Raw genomic sequence first — 17984 nt, forward strand, 5'->3', positions numbered from 1 at the left:
TAATCTTTATTTTTGAGTGTCTGCTTTTCAATGACTATGTAGAGTGCAGACCATGTCCTTCAAAGTTGCATACTTAATCAAGAAGCTTGGACAAGATACTTTATGGAAAGCACTGTGCAGGTCATCTCAGTAAAATAGGACTTTGGTTGTCTGAACCCTCCAACATGATAATGACAAATAGATGAAAATGACTATGTTTGTGATCAATTCTTGGCATGAAGTAATCTTAAAAAAAATAGTTAAGTCCAAAAGTAGGACAGAAATATTTTGACCCAACACCCACAGTGTTGCAGCCATGTTGGCAAATTTCTTATTTAAAGTTGATGAAGACGGTGGTAAAGTGGTTGGCTTCCAAACCATGGTCCCAGGATCAAATCTCGGTGAAGAGTGGAATTTTAATTTCAGGATCTTTAGGCGCCTCTGAGTCCACCCAGCTCTAAAGTAAAGGTGGTTGATCATTGTGCTGGCCACATGACACCCTCGTTAACATTATCTGCCCTATAAACCACACAGTATAAAAGGGGAACTTTACTTTTTTTTTTATATATTTAAAGTTGGTAGATCCAGAAAAGAATAAAATATTGGAAATCATTTCAATCTTTTGATGTCAAGAATTATTTTATTCAACTCATCCACAACAAATAATATGACATCATCAAGCAGGTGAGTTTATTGGAAGCAACAGACAAATAAATGACTTCAATGTACACAGATTTCTTTATTTGATTCAGTTTTTGAAGTAGAAACATGACATTAAATGATATGTATGGATACATTGTATAATCAACAGACTTGGTTTTCCTAGATCTGCTTTGTCAATATGAGATCTCAGAGAAAATTAAACAAAAAAAAAACTGAAGGTCTGATAATGACTGCTGCAGTGGAAGCTCCTTAATTACATACTACATAACTGCTCCTTTTTTTTTTTTTTTTTAAATTAGTTTTGTCTAATGGAATTATGTTATAAGCCTACTCAGTGCACTATGGTCCAATCTCTTTTGTGGCCTGGTGGGGGGAAGGGGGGAGAAGATTTCTGTGCTGCCTTTAGACACTAAGCAAGCACAACTCAGCTCAGATCAACAGGCAAACTCGAGCCCCCTAGGTAGGCAGGCAAGCCGTTTTTACACATCCCACATTTTGCTTAATGTCAGAAAAACTCCGCCCCAGGATTGAATAAATGCGTTTCACTTATTTGCACTTTCCCCTTTATTGCATTAGGTGAGGAGCTTGTGTGGCAGCAGTGCAATTAAGCAGGTTCCACTGTATTTCATATTTGATTACCTTTTTTCTTAACAACCAGAAGTCTAAAAACATTCCCCTTACAATGATTCACTAAAATCTATTACTATGCATATATTTAAAAAAAAAAAAATTATGAAAAAGAAACTTCTGAAATTAGAATTCAACTTGTGTATTGCACAAAATAATTATACTTCATATCAGTGACTAGTTCAATAGACAGCCTGTGTGCTCAACAGTTATAAACAGATACACTCTTGGAAATCAACTAGAGTTTCATATTGTAATGTTAGAAGGAAGACTTATATAAATACCGGTACCGTTAATAATAATATTCTACTGTCTTGTTTTTTTTCTTCTGATTTTCTTATTAAAAATTTGTGCTCGCTATACAAAACATTGAGTTTAAAAAAATAGTCTTTGGCAGTATTGTGACTTAATAAAATCAATTGGCTCAGAATTTTTTATTTTCAACATGGTATCCAACGTAAACAAAATAGAATCATTATGTGGATCATTGCTTTTAAAACAAAACAAGATGTCAATAAAAACGGATGAGATTTTGTACAAATTTCACCAGGATATATTAACATATAAATAACACAAAACTTTATAAATAACGGATCACAAAAAGAAGTGATCTTTAAAAAGGTGAATCCAACATGTGAAAAAAAATGCCCTGCTGCTGGCCATAAAATGTCGCTCCACATTTACCCCCCCCCCAAACCACTGTATCATTAGTTATTAGTACAGGCTTCCACTACCTGTTAAATACTATATAGTATATGAATTTCTTTATACTCAGTTTTGAACACTGTAAAATTTTGACTTTAAAGTAAAAGACCATAAAAGAATGTCTTGTATGTAAATATGTCAACACCATTTTAAGAAACAATTGTTTCCTTGTATGAATAAAAATGTCAATATAAAGCAAAGTCATCTTACAAACAAATAATTCTTTTGTGGCAGTATTTGACTATTACAAAAATGCAAAGTTAAACCAAGTTTTTTTCTAATGAATATGAATGAAGGTCAGTGATGTTTTTAGCAACTTCTAGAATGTTGACTAACAAATGTGGCTGTAGGTGCACTTCGCATGAAAATAATTTTTTTTTAAAGTTTACAATGAACTTGTCTTGCAATCTATTCGACTAGATTTCATCCTGGTTTGTGCATGCTTTTATTTCATTAAATCATTTCTAAAAAAGAAGACTGTTCCAAATATTTTTTAGCAAGTATTTTATTTTGATAAATTATTAATTACTGGTTTAAAATAAAGTAAAAAAAAATATTAAGCAGAACCAAAATTTAATAAATATTTTTATGTTTTTCAAGTAATTAAAATCTTTCAAAAGGATTTTGATTATATAACCCCGTTCTCTTAATTTTTGTTTTGATTTGTAAAAAAAAAATATTACTTTAAGTCCTGGTGATAGCTCTCTTTTTAAGAACCTGACTGGAGTATAGTCGATACAGAAAAAAAAAGATTCCCTTCGACTCTAATCAATCATATGTTATTATCTTATCTTATATAATACAGACGTTACTTCAAAAAAGAAGATGATTACGTTATTACGTGATTATTGTCTTCTCAATCTGACATACTGTTGTGAATGGCATGAAATAACCTTTTAACCATGTTCTTATGTATGGTATATTCAAATGTTTATCAATTTATGGGAGGCTAGTGACAATATTATAATATGTCAGCACTTAGAAAGTGATAGCAAAGCCTGAAAATGTTAGATTATGTAATAAAATGTCATGATCAGCTTTTAAGTGATTTCAAATATTCGTATATACTGAAACCAAATAAAAATAAAATTATGTTTTCTTGAAGTCAAGGTCGAGATACTTATGTTCAAGGAGTTTTATCTCCAAAATTAGATGGAACTCACTCCCCATTGATCTCAGACAGACAACTTGTTTCACTACATTCAAGAAGAACATTAAGACCTATCTGTTCAAAACTTTTTTAGATTAGTTTGTCATTTTAGCGCTCATGTTTATGTTTGCAATGTTATCGCAGCGCCTTGAGCCTATATCATGTTTGTTAACAGCGCTCTATAAATTTAATTATTATTACTATTATGACATTCGACTCTTCCAAGAATCAAATAGTTTTAGTGAATTTAGGCCAAGTGGTCAAGTCAATCCACAGAAATTTTGATAAGAAATAAAGATAATCATGAATAGGATCAGGTGATATTATCCATTCTGTCAGGTTAGTATATCCACCTTAAACAATATAATATGAATAGAAATCAAAGCAGCAGCATATTAGAATAATGAAATGGCAGTCATAAGTGAAATATTTTAACAATAAAACAAATGGTCCAATATATTTGTATAGATTGTTTTAAGTCTCTGTCATAAAAACAAAGTTTTCTCTTGGAATAAATTACAGGTAAATGCGAACCGATGGATGAACTGGTGGAAGTGAGGTCAAAGGTATGTCCGAGGAAGGAATTGTCTTGTGTTAAAAACTCGCTCCAAGTTGGAATTCAAAAACATCCCATTGGGATCTAACTTTTCCCTAACAGCACAGAACTCTTTCCATTTGGGATACAGTTTCACAAATTCAGCGCCAGTGAAGTTATGATCCTGAGGAAATAATAGTAGAATGATAATAGAAGAATAATGTAATGAAGAGAAACAAACTGAACTATATAATGTAATAAACATGGACAATAAACTGAATGTATCATTTGTGTGGGTTATATCTTATCTTATCTTATATAATACAGACGTTACTTCAAAAAAGAAGATGATTACGTCCTACGCGTCATGCATTTAGTCATGCATATTAACCAATGACTTAAATTCTGCCAAGTCACTGGTTTTCCTGGCTAGCTCAGGCAACCCATTCCATGCTCTAATAGCACTAGGGAAGAAGGAGTATTTGTACAAATTTGTCCTAGCATATGGGACGAGGAATGTGCCTTTATCTTTGTGTCTTTCAGAGTATTTTATTAAATTTTGTTTTTGTATTTGAAGATTATGGTTCAGTGTTTTATGTATGATTGCTACTTTACTTTTGAGCCTTCTGTCCTGAAGGCTTTCTAAATTTAGTGATTTTACTAAAGGTGTTACTCTAGTCAAATGTGAATATTCGTTTGTTATGAATCTCACTGCTCTATTTTGTGTCTGTTCCAGTTTCTTAATGTTTTCTTGAGTTGAGGGGTCCCAAACGGAGGATGCATATTCTATTATTGGCCTAACCAAGGTTAAGTAACATTTTAGTTTTATGTTCTTATTTGATTTATAGAAATTTCTTTTAATAAATCCTAATGCTTTGTTTGATTTTTTTGTAGTTTCATCAATATGTGGATTCCATGATAGTTTTTCATTTATTATAACACCTAGGTATTTTGCGTTTTTAGTCTGTGATACTGGTTTGCCATGAATAAGATAAGTGGAATTAATTTGTTTTAGTTTTTTTGTTACTCTTAACAACTGACATTTTTCTGGGTGGAAAGACATGCTCCAATTTGATTCCCATTTCTGTAATTCATCTAATTCTCTTTGTAAAATATCTGTGTCTTGTGTTGTTTTTATTGTTCTATATATTATGCAATCGTCTGCAAATAATCTGACTTTTGTTCCTGAACTAATGCAATTTGGTAAATCATTTATGTAAATTAAAAATAGTAGTGGACCCAAGACTGTACCTTGAGGTACACCTGAGTTTACTATTATCGGTGTTGATTTAGAGCCATTTATTATTACAGTTTGTTCTCTCCCTATCAGAAAGTCTTTAATCCACTGATGCAGTGGACCATTAATGCCGAAATATTTTAATTTTTTAAGCAAACTATGGTGGTGAACTTTGTCAAAAGCCTTAGAAAAATCTAGTAAGATAGCATCTATTTGTTCACTATTATCTAAACCTTTTGAAAAATCATCAATTAGTCCTATTAGTTGTGTTTCACATGATCTATATTTCCTAAAGCCATGTTGGTATGGTGTGAGGACATTATGTTTGTCTAAGTGGTTTATGATGTTGCTACATATTATGTGTTCTAGGATTTTACATGTGATGCTGGTAAGTGATACTGGTCTGTAGTTCCCTGGGTCAGATTTTTCTCCTTTTTTAAATAGGGGGGTGACATTAGCTTCTTTCCAGTCCTTTGGTACTCTGCCCTGGTTAAGTGAAGCCTGAAAGAGTATTTTGAACACTGGGGCTAGCTCATTACTTAGTTCTTTGAGTAATCTAGCTGGAATACCATCAGGTCCAGAAGCTTTATTTGGTTTGGTGTTGGCTAATAGTTTTTGAATTCCATTTTCTTGTACTACTATATCTTCTATGTTGTCTACTTGGTTCAAATTCAGTAATATGTCTTTGTCTCCTGGGGCTGAGAATGCTGATGCAAAGTATTTGTTTAGAATGTTTGCTTTAGTTTCATTATCATTATGTATTATGTTATGTTCATCTTTTAATGGCGCTACGCCTGTTGTTTCCATTTTCTTAGACTTAATGTATGACCATAGGTTTTTGTTGTTATCTTTAGATATTACATTGTTTATGTATTCACTCTGCAGCTGTCTGCTTACTTTTTGGGTTAAGTGTTTAATTTTTATATACTTTTTGTAAACTCTTTCTGCATTAGTTTCTTTAAATTTTCTATAGAGGTTTTCCTTCTGTTTACAAAGCTTCTTTAGTCTATTATTAAACCAGCATTTATTTATTTTGTTTGATGTGTATTTAGTTGGTATATGATTTTCTATTATGCTTTTAAGATGGTTTTTAATGAAATTCCAGAGGTCATCGACTGGTTGGTTTATGTCTTTTTCTAATAAGAATGTTTGTTGAAAGTTTAGTGCAGCTTGGTGTAGTTGTGTTAGGTTACATTTATTCCAGAGTAAGATTTTTCTTTTGGGTTTTGTATTGGCTACTGCTTTTATCTGACTGTGTATTTTTATGATCTCATGGTCTGATAGACCAGGGATAATTTCATAATCAACTACTAATCCAGGTCTGTTGGTTAAGAAGAGATCTAATGTGTTGTTTAATCTAGTTGGCTTTTTAATGATTTGATCTAAACTTAGGTTGTGTAAAGTTTCTATGAAAAGCTCATTTATGTCCTTAATGTTTTGGTGTTTATCTATGGTTAGTGTTTTCCAATTTATATCAGGTAGGTTGAAATCACCCATAATCCAAAAAACTGCATTTTTATTTGTCTCTTTAAGTGTAGTAATCTGATTACATAGTTCCTGCATGTATTCTAAACTAGAATTTGGTGGTCTGTAAATGCTGCCTATTATTAGGGATGTTGAGGTGGTATTAATTTTACAAAATGTTGATTCTACATTTTTTGAGTTAGGTAAGGTAATTTCTTCTGTTATAAGAGTGTTTTTTATTGCTAAAAGAACTCCTCCATGATTATCAGCCCTGTCTTTTCTAAAAATTTCATAATTACTATTGAAAATTTCTGCATTATAAATTTCAGGATGCAGCCAAGTTTCTGTTCCTGCAATTATGTCTGGTTTCTCACATTCTAATAAAATTTCTAAGTCTGCTGTTTTGTTCCTAATGCTTTGAAAATTTATAACTAAGGTTTTAAGGTATTTTGGTATTACTTCTTTAGTAAGTTTGTTTAGTGAGGCTGTTGTATTAATTTTAGTAGATTTAGGTTTAACAGGAGTGGATCTGGCTAGTGGTTGGTGAGTTTGGTTCGGGATGGTGTTTAGGATGTTGTATGGGTTAGAAGTGTCCGCATCAAAGGAATCAAACAGTCCTGATGTAAACTGAGGTAACCCACACGGTACACAGTGCCATGATGCGTCTTTGTTGCCTAAGGCATAATACACAGGTGTATTCATATGGAGACATGATGCATGGTACCATTCATCGCAGGTGTCACATTGAATGGCTTTCTGTTTCAGGGTGCATATTTTTTTGCAGATGTTGCATCTATCTTTAGATCTAGGCCCTGGATTTGACTCTACATCTCCTGCCATTAATATTAACAGTGATAGGTATTTATTTCTGCTGTGTCTGATTGAGAACTTCCATTTGTGATGGGTAATCTTCTTTAATGTTATAGATGTGTATGTTAGGTTATTTTTGAAGTTGCATTGTTCTAAAGTGTGATGATTGATTATGACTGTTGTTTCCTTTTTAAGTTTAGTGTTGACAAAGGTAGATCTAGTTCTGTGTTCAGCTAGTGTGCATTTGGTGATTATTAGGATAAATAGCCAGAGCAATTTCATGATGACTGTTCTTGATTTTAGTTTTTAAAGGAGTCTAGTCTAAATCTAGTTTAAGGTTTACAATGCCTAAGTTAAGTCTAAATCTAAAGTGAAAGCTAGTTTACAATGACAATTAAATCAAATCAAATGGTTTATTAAATTCAAAATGTGGACCTAGACTAGATCTAATTCTAGATCAATATATTTACGTGTATAACTAACTACATAGAATATTACTATTAGTTATTATTAGTAGTATTAGTAGATGATTAGTAGATCTAAAGCCTTAATTAAAGTCTAAGTCTAACACTAGACAGACTAGATCTAAAATCTAAGGATATAATAATAAATATAGACTAGATCTAGATCTAATAAATTATAAGGATTAGTGGGACAAAATAGTCCTAAGCTAAGAATTGTTAATTTGAATTAATTAGTAGAAAAAATGCTGAATTAAGTTAAATATATAATTTAAAGATATTAGTTTATTAGTTAAATAGCTTTTTTAATGAATTTGGTTTGATTTAATACAACAAAAAGAAAAATTTAACTCATCTCTGATTACAGTAAACAGGGAGCAGCCATCTTGCCAAGAGCGCGTAACCTAGTTTAAACATATATCTTTTTGAAACATTTCTTTCCATGATCTAATGAACCATTCGGACGGAGAAGCAGGATTAATCTTTCCTAATTATTTGTAGAACAACTCAAGAAAACAAAGAAACTAGAACAAAATACAAAATAGAGCATAAAGATTTATAACAAATGAATTTCCAATTTGAATAGAGTAACACCATTAGTAAAATCACTAAAATTAGAGACACTTCAGGACAGAAGAATAAACAGTAAAGTAGCTATAAAACAAAAGACACTAAACCATAACTTACAAATAGAAAAACAAAACATCATTAAATACTCAGAAGGACGCAAAGATAGAGGCACATTTCTTATTCCATACGCCTGAACAAATTCATGCAAGTGCTCCTTCTTCCCTAGTGCCATTAAAGAAGGGAATGAGTTGCCTGAATCAGCCAGGAAAACCAACAACTTAGCACAGTTGAAGTCATTGATTAACATGCATGACTAGATTAACACATGAAATGCATAAGATGTAATTATCTTCTTTTTTTTTGAAGTAACATCTGTAATATAATAATAATAAATTAAAGCTTTTATATGAAAACAGCACACTATTTTTCCTTGGCACAGTCTGCAAAAGAGCTCACAGCTCAGCAGCAATAAAGCTGGCTAGAAGAAGAAGAAGAATAGCTTTTATTTAGTGCTACTTTCATGCTTATAGCATGCAGAGCGCTATGGTCCAATCTCATTTGTGGATCAGTGGGAGGAGGTACCTGGGAGAAGGTTTTCCATGCTGCCTGTAGGCGCTCAGTAAACACAACTCTGCTCGAGTCAGGTGTCGAACCTCGAGCTCCTTCATAGGTAGCCAAGACAAGCCAAATAATTTTAAGTGCACTTAGCTTCTCGAACACGCTTACCACAAAATATATAATATATAAAATAAGATAAAAACAAAGAAGGAAACAGTTTTTTCTCTATTATAACTAAACCATTTTGAAATGTTTATCTTGAAAGAAAAGTATCTTTGAGCTCTCTTAAATTGTTTCACTTCTTTATTATTGTGTTATGTTACCCTTTAATGTTGAGTTACACTAGAAGCACTAGGAAGAACAAATCAGGTATCACTTTGCCGTTACTGGCATAGAGAGGAAGCTGCTGTCAGCAGAGGAAAGAGACAGAGCAGTACAGGCACTTGAGACCCAAAGAAGAGCCTTTGCTAAAGAAAGGTACAGATGATGAAAACAAAACTAAAAACACAGCACAAATCCTTAATCTTCGAAACCAAAGACAATTTTTTAAACGCTGCTACCCCATATCTTTGTGTTATAGTCTTTTAGCTGAGTTACCCTCTCCATGGTAACGAAAAATGATGGGAAAATGATAGAGCATTAGTCCACAAAGCCATGTGTCTCTGTTTAAACTTAATGAGGTTAGGATTTTTTACTCTTTATGCTAAATCCTCCCTGCCCCCACCCAGGAATTTCACCCACCCAACCTTGATAGGCCACACATGTGCTACTCAAATCCAATGCTATTTTGATTAAAAAACATACTGAAAATTTCATTTGAACTTACCTTTGCCCAATGGGGCCTGCCTCCATGTTTCGCAACAATAGTTTGATATTGATTCCAGTAAGTTTCATGAGATACCAATTTATTAAACGGCCTGAAAATATTGGGAATAAAAATTAAAACAGCTTGAATATTTATTCACAAAATAGCTTCTTCCTGACCCACTTAATAATCTTTAGCTTATCTCAGAGGTGTATCATTTTTTAGGCATGTGACTGCACTGTGTATTCATATATAATCTAGCTAATAGAGAGCTGCCTGGCTGTGCAGTATGTGCGCTGGACAGTCATTCGGTGGTCTCGATGGTCCCTGGTTCATACCCTGCCCGCTGCCATCCCCCATTAACTTAAGTAATTCTGGGTTGTGTTTTGCAAATGTATCTGGTTGTGTATAGATTGTTACTGGCGGAAGTGGTAATAGAAGCAAGCTCTCTATTAACTATAAAATTTTTTTAGAGCACACAACTTAAAAACACTATTTGACAATGTCGACCCTGGGAAGGTACTGGGTTTTATCCGGGAGGTGGGGTTGTCTACGAAATTCTGATTTATGAATTGTGAACATTTAATATTTACATAATATTTTTACCGAATTATTAAATTTTTACTACCTTTACTATTTTAACTGTGAATAGACCTTGTTTTTAATGATTTAACTGTATAGAATTTAGCCCTTGTTATATAAAGGGAGAGTGATCCTTAAAGGATTACGGGCACGACAAGGCCTAAATTGTGTCGATGTGCCTAAACTCAAAACTCAAATAGCCTCAGTCCAACTCCATGTAATTATAAAATACATACAAATCAGTACAACTGTAACATATTGGTATTATATGTACATTTGCACACTAGCGCGTCAGTGCAACATCGCTTGTGTTTACGTAATAAATGGAGTTCCTAATATGTCTTCCCTCTTAAACACTAGTTTGTTAATTGTGTATTACAAATAGTCTACAACAACAGTCAGGTGCTGTTAAAGTGGTGAAGAAAGAAAATCTTACTGACCTATACATGATTATGTTGATGTAGCATGAGTCTTGCATGTAGCACGGACTCAGATAAATGTCATCAGCTCTAACAAATCTAACTTCTATGGGGAAGTGAGCAGGAAACTTGTGAGTTTCTATCCATTCCTTGAGCTCCCACAATACAACACCAACCTTGGCCCTGAAGAACAACCATAATATATAATACAATGTGCCAAGTTGATATAATAGAATGTGTCAAGTTGATATAATATAATATATTGTAAATAATTTTTAGAACAACTATATGTGTCTAACAAACCAGATATAATGAAATGTATATTGTTTTGTGGGGTTTTTTTTGTTAAAATTAATTGCATTTTAGAATTTATTGCATTGTAGAAAGTTATGATTGGTCATATAAAAATCATAACCAAAGTTTATTTTCTTTTTATCTAAACTCGGCTACTTTACCAAGTGTCGGAGTAGTGTGACATTTTTTAAAGTATGGAAATTAAATAAGCAGAAGAGCTGTGCCAAAAGATCCTGTACTGTTGAAAACCACTGTTTTTAAGATGACCCTTAAGTTTGGCCTTTCTGACTGTATAATTGGTAGGACAGATCTCAATGAACTCAAATATTTGTAAGGCCTACAGCAGACTTTGGGGGCACAGTAACTGAGTAGTTAAGAGCTTGGCTTTTGAACCTGGGGTCCTGGGTTCAAATCTTGGCGAAGACTGGAATTTGGCATTTCCTGGATTTTTTTTAAGGCCGCTCTGAGTCCACCCAACTCAAATGGGTACCTGACTTTAGTTGGGGAAAATAAAGACAGTTGGTCGTTGTGCTGGCCTCATGACACCCTGCTCTTTAACCGTTGGCCAAAGAAACAGATGACCTAAACATCCTCTGCCCCACAGATCGCAAGGTCTGAAAGGGAAACTTTACTTTTACTTTAAAGCAGACTATGAAACTAGGTCACAAACGCAGAGGCCAGCCACCTTTCACTTTCCAAAGTCAAATCAAGACTTAATTAAAATCTATAAATTAATTAATTTTGTTTTCAGACTGATTCAGTAAATAGATAAGAACTTGTACCAGCTCAAGACTCCTAAGTGTAGGCTTAATAGAAATCATGACATTTGAAGAGAGAGTGCAGGTTGCCCAATCTTTACAAAGATTCTAATTATCACACAATATCTTGAGACTCAATAACTTGGAAGAATATAAACAATTACTAAACTAACCTTGGTATCGCCCACTCCATGACGTATTGCTTAAAGAGACAATTGAAGTTAAATATTTTGTCACTTCGGTTGATTCTCTCTGTTGACTTGGAGCAGAACAATTTAAAGTAAAGTCTGTTGATACTGGGCACAAGGCTTGGGAAAAATGTGCTGAAGTGAAGGATAATAACAGAAGATATAGGTTAGTGACTACACAGTTACTCATATAAACTGTGATGTTTTTAGCTATTAATTTATATGAAACAAATAGAGACTAAATGCAATAAGTGGAGAAATCTTTCTCACATATTAGAATGGGTTATGCATCATCATGCTCTGGCTATAATTCAAAAAACAGAAATAGAAAAGTGGTTTGAGTGCTAGGACAAGTCCCAAAAAGCCAGTGGAGTCTCGGAGTGCCTGAGGCGCTCTGACCGCACTCCCCCATGGTGGAGGCTGTCCAGGCCACTGTCCTGTTGGCTCATATTTCTCACGGCTTTTGCAAGAGAGGATTTGAGCCTCTCAAGCCCTCACTCAAATGGAGTTTGATGATGATGATGCATTATGTCACTTATGTTGCACTAAAGCTTCCTTTCAGATCAATGGGGAAGGAGGGTGTAAAATTTCCCCAAGTCAATGAATGGATGGCTGCCTGGTCATGCCGGCTGTCGTTCAGACTTATTGATGGTTCCGGGTTCAAACCCTGCCCGCTCCCATCCCCCGTCATCCTGCAGGAGGTTTGGACTAGGAAGTAAATTATCTTCAACTCCGAATGAACATCCGAAACATGTAAAAACATTTTGCAAACAACAAAACAAAAACATTTTCCCCAAGACATGTCAGGCAGAATAGGTTAGCCTGATAACAGCAAATTCCAGCTCCACAGCATTGAGTATTGAGACTCTCTGGAGATGTTTTTTAGTCCGTCATTGGCTTAATAACTTAAATAAACTACTCTTGTGAACAAAAACTCAAATATAATTTTTATTACAATATACACAGATTTAACTTGAGATGAAATATTGATGTAACAGTAATAAAATAATTGTCACCACCTCAAAGTTGGTGCCATAGTGTAGAAACCCTATTTCTGTATTGTGAATGTTATTTCTATATTGTGAATGTTATTCACAACTCATGTTGCCCTAAGGTGAACACTTTTGACCTTAAATGAACCAGGGTTAAGAGCAGTCAGTCAATATAGAGAGTTGGTAGCAAGCACTTGATAGAGTCACTTAATATAGTCAGTTGAGTTAGTTACTAAAAGAAGTTGGTTATAGATGAGTTACTAAGTTGTCATTATTTATTCGCCATATTTCTAAAGAGGATTAATGCTGGTCATTCCTGAATTGAATTGTGTATCATATTCACTATGTGGTGTTATTACTTATATTAAACTTATTTGTGTCTGCTACATCAAGTGTCACTTCCTTATTATGTACATTATAATATGAACCCAATGTCACCACCACGCCTACATAGATATACCGACAATAATAGCACAGTATCAAAACATAACCACAGTGACATTTATGATGTCAAAAATACAGCGGTGACAATAATAAACTGATATTATAACAAAATCAAACTCATAACATGTCTTGGCTCTTTCATCGTCTGCTGCTCTCATGTTCTCAGCATAAATTATGACAGATCAGCTCATATTTCATCATTCTACACTGCACAGCCACCAACCAAATCCCTTAGCCTCTCCTCACCGTCACCTAGCAACACACACACACACCATAACATGTATCCCCGCCCCCCTCCCTTTTCCTCACAGTTACAACAAAATACAGTCATGAAAAAAAAAAGGAAAATTACCTGATCCACAGTAAGACTTGCAATAAATAGTATCCAATGCCCATGTCCCAGAACCAACTGGACTTCTCACGAGGTTCCTGCAGAATACAATTGTTGTACAACTGAGTATTCATAGGGAAGTTACTTTCATCCCACCAATAATTAGGAAATTTGGGACATCTTTTTTGAAAAAAAAAAAAAAAAAAAAAAAAGCTTATATCCACATACTTAATCAAATTTTTCAAGTTTCAAATTAAAACTTTTAAATATAATCCTTTTAGACCAGTGTTTCTCAAAGCTTTTTCCTTAACTGAACACTTTGCACATTCTGAGTATTTTGCGGAACACTTTGTATATTTTTTTTAGAAAGGTTAATTTGGCCTACTAGTAAAATTTCCAGTTGTTTTCTTTTCGGGCCTCGCAGAGCACTAGAGTTCCACAGAGCACAGCTTGGAAAAATTAGTTCATTGCTGCTCAACCTTTTTTGGCTCAAGGGCCTTGTAAACTTCTGACATGTCAAAGGTCGTATCAAAGCAAGGAAGACAAAAGAACAAATGATATCAAGGAGTGGACTGGAATTTCTTTGTCTGACTTGTAAACAGCAAAAGACAGAGACAGATGGCAAGAAAATGTGAAACTTCTAACATCAGTGCCTCAGACTCCACACTAACAAAATGTTATAAGATAGAAGAATGGAAATATAACAAGAACATAATAAATCTGGAATAAAATACAGACTCAAACCACCACAACTTTAGCCTTCATGACACACCATAACATGTTTTGTTCCTTTGACTACGACTTACTCTCTCTATGAAATGTAAAACCCATTTAGTTAGCTATACTGCGTCAAACTGATTCTATCACGCATTTTAAGCTAACATCAGGTTCTATCTAGGAGAGAAGAAAAGAGATCTCTTGTATGTTATTCAGACTAACCTCCAGTGTCCTGGATGCATTGAAACACAGCACAGAGTCAGTGTAGGGATACCAGAAGAATTTAAAGTGATCGGAACTGGAGACGTAAACATCAAGGTTTTCTATCACCTGAAATCATATCGAATTATAAGATAGAACAGCATATTAAACAATTCAGTTTAAGTTAGATAAACAAAACTTCAAAACATTACATTAATGAATTAATTATTTAACAACGAATACATCGGGGAAGAATATATGACATTGTTTCATCAGCAGTTTCATGTATATATGTATACATGGAATGGGTTGCCGGAGCTAGCCAGGAAAACCAGTGACTTGGTGGAGTTTAGGTCATTAGTTAATATTCATGACTAAATGCATGACGCGTAGGACGTAATCATCTTCTTTTTTGAAGTAACGTCTGTATCATATAAGATAAGATATGATATATTATGAAGTAGAAAAAAATATATTATCAGGGTAGGTCCACTGCATACACATCAACTACTAATGCTTGGCTAAATATGGAGACTAGCGCAAACATTTTTTTTTTAATTTAAGGTTTTCATTACTTTTTTATAAATAGTAAATCAACTTCTTGCATAAGCATTCTGACACATTCTTTAAAATTGCATCATCTCTAGGTCTTTTAAGGTTTCATAATCTTAGTCAAGTTTGAATCATGTGAGATTAATATCTGTGGTATTTTACGTCTCGAGAGATGATCTTTTCCCTTTGCAACTTCTTGTTTTGCTGGGGGAAAGCCTGGGCGGTAAATTTGCCCACACGTCAGCAAACGCCTCTCTTCCATACTGATCGGGGCCAAAGGGATGGCAAGCCATCACAATTTGGGGACAGGTGGCTGCAGGAGTTTGCCAGAGAGCAGTAGTCTTACTACTGTCCCCCCGCCTACGGGGCTCCAGGACCAGATTTTCTGTTAGGGTTTACTCCCTTAGCTTTAGACCTTACAGGGACACACAAACAAGGTAGTGCGGCTATTGACCTATCGCTAGGAGTTTGGTTTGTGGGCAACAGGGCATGTCTGCACGCCGACGGGCCATGCCTGCCTCACATCTTGGGGCCAAACCTCCTCCGAGACCCTTGCAGTTTAGCCTGAGGCTTCGCAGCCTCAGTTTCCATCTGCCACCACGAGGAGGTTCTGGATAGGACTTGCTGTGGAGAGGCTCTGTACTAGCAAGAAAGACTTACAAAATTGCTCCCCTTTCACAGATGCTAGCCAGTGGTGGCAACAAGTTAAACAACCACACTAGAGGCTTCACACAGCCATTGCACATTGTGAGATTAATATAATTTATTCCTAATACACCTCTGACTATGTTTAACATTTTCCAGGTATTGTGACCTCATAACTCAGACTAAATCAATGTTCTACTCAGTGCCAGATTTAAGTATGTAGAGGCCCAGAGACAGAATTTTGGTGGAGGCTTTTTCTAAAGCTTTAATAAAAATCCACTTATTAGTTAAAATATAAATATCAAGAAGCACGGGCCATATTATAAAAGACTTTAATTTTCTTTCGTTTAAAAAAATAATAAATTATTTAACATGCATATTTTTAGGGTTTAAGCAATGTAGCAAATGACACTTTTTTAACTACTACAATGTTGCTAAATGACCCATCCATATATGGATTTTTTTCACTATCGTAGAGGTCATTTTTTGTGAAGTTCCCTAGCCTGACCTCCCTTAACTCTTTCTCTCCGTATTTATTTACCACATTCTGGTGGAATCAACGTTGGTATCGTTAGTTAGGAGAGAAAGAGTTAAATCCAGCCATGGTTCTACTTAATGCTGGCACTAAATGAAACACTTACATTCTGTAAGGAGTTAGGTATCTGCTTGCACTGGAGTCTAAAAGCTTTTTCACACTGTATAGTCACAGAGATTATCACACCTAGGGAACCTAAACTAAGGGCCACAACTGGGAGTAGCTCTGAATTCACTTCTTTATTTATGGTTATGATCTCCCCTGAAGCCTTCATCAGTTCAAGCCCCACAACCTGTAGAATAGAAATGAAAAATTGCCGTAATTAAAGACAAGATAAAGAAAACCACAAAAAAAAAAAAGGGAGAGGTTAGGAGTGCCAACTTTGATACTGTAGAGCAGTGTTTCTCAAACTTTTACCTGTGACACCTTACTACATGAAAACATTTACGTCTGGAGACTCTTAGCATACATAATGCTCTCAACTCATTCTAGTAAAGAAAAAAAATGTGCATGCAACTTAAATCAACTAAAGAAGAGGCCGGCACTGGCCAATACTGAAACGCCAACAAAAATTGGCGCAATGTACCAGATATACAGCTGTAAGGAAGCAGATCATCATAACATCATCTGTGTGTTAATCATTTTGAAATTTCTTCTTGAAAACAAAATTTTGAGAATCTTGCGTAACTTCTTACTCAGCAAATGATAGGTTGTCTCTTATTTTAATAACTACAAATTTTATTTAACATTTGTAATCATTTCTTTTTGCTTAATTAACATTCCAACACATATTTAACTCTTTCTCTCCTGACGATTTCAGCGTTGATTTCACCAGAATGTGGTAAATAATTACGGAGAGAAAGGGTTAAAATGTTTTCTTCCCCTTCAAAAACAGAATGACTTTTCAACCCCTTGTCAACTCATTGCAATCTCCCTGGAAAGGCCACCCCACATATTGAATAGATAAGGCAATAATCACCCTTATTGAATGAAGTTATAGAAAATATAATAAGTTTTGTTGATAATTAAAGACTTACATAGGATGATATAATTCCATAATTAGCTCCAGAGCCATGTGTCCCAGTGCTGATAACTCCAGCAATAGTCAAATCACTCACTGCACCTTGCCTATATAAATTAATATTTAGGTAAAAATACTATAAATTACAGCTCCAGCAAAAGGATGGAAGAATATTTTTTAAGTGTAAAGTAATGATAATAAAACTTATAACAAAAATATTTCTTTTAATATATAAGTATAAAACAAGTATAAAAATATACAATAACACTTTACTTGGCTAGCTACACAAACAAAATACTTTTCTTTACAAATGTATCAGTGGAATGGATTTAGTGTACTAGCTACTGCAGTAGATGAGTTAATGATTAATAATTATGACAATGATTAAAAATGTTAACATTCTAGTGAAGAAATAAGATTCTCAAGGGACACCAACTTTGTTTTACATATAGACAGTGCTTTTTTTTTTTTGTGATGGTACGTACCGATATGGCATACCAGTACCTTTTACAAAAGGGGGAAAAATTATTACTTTTCTTGCCTTTTAACGTTTATTATTAATTAGTAGCTAAAAGTTAGGCAATCAATGACTGAGTACTGGCACCTACTTTTTTTACAAAAAAAGCACTGCATATAGATATATAAATAATATTTTTACAGGTATTATCCATAGTTTTCTACATTGTGCATCTTTCATCATACAGTAAGCTGAGTACACTTTAAAAAAAAACTCAGCTCAAG

The 17984-nt window shown here is 34.2% G+C and overlaps 1 protein-coding gene across 1 annotated transcript in view; it reads right to left on the reverse strand.

Annotated features, from left to right (window-relative positions):
- Positions 1–698: 698 nt before the first annotated feature.
- The window catches only part of LOC106064532 (L-gulonolactone oxidase-like), a 31520-nt gene continuing 14234 nt past the window's right edge, over positions 699–17984 (reverse strand). The window contains exons 6-13 of the mRNA XM_056044048.1: positions 17260–17350; positions 16329–16514; positions 14512–14619; positions 13594–13670; positions 11791–11940; positions 10587–10748; positions 9586–9676; positions 699–3843 (exon numbers count right to left, since the gene is read on the reverse strand). Of these exons, the coding sequence (XP_055900023.1) occupies positions 3685–3843; positions 9586–9676; positions 10587–10748; positions 11791–11940; positions 13594–13670; positions 14512–14619; positions 16329–16514; positions 17260–17350 (1024 nt within the window). The 3' untranslated portion in view covers positions 699–3684. The remainder of the gene's footprint in view (positions 3844–9585; positions 9677–10586; positions 10749–11790; positions 11941–13593; positions 13671–14511; positions 14620–16328; positions 16515–17259; positions 17351–17984) is intronic.

This window comes from Biomphalaria glabrata, chromosome 10, assembly GCF_947242115.1.
Source record: "Biomphalaria glabrata chromosome 10, xgBioGlab47.1, whole genome shotgun sequence".
In the NCBI taxonomy this organism is placed as follows: Eukaryota; Metazoa; Mollusca; class Gastropoda; family Planorbidae; genus Biomphalaria; species Biomphalaria glabrata.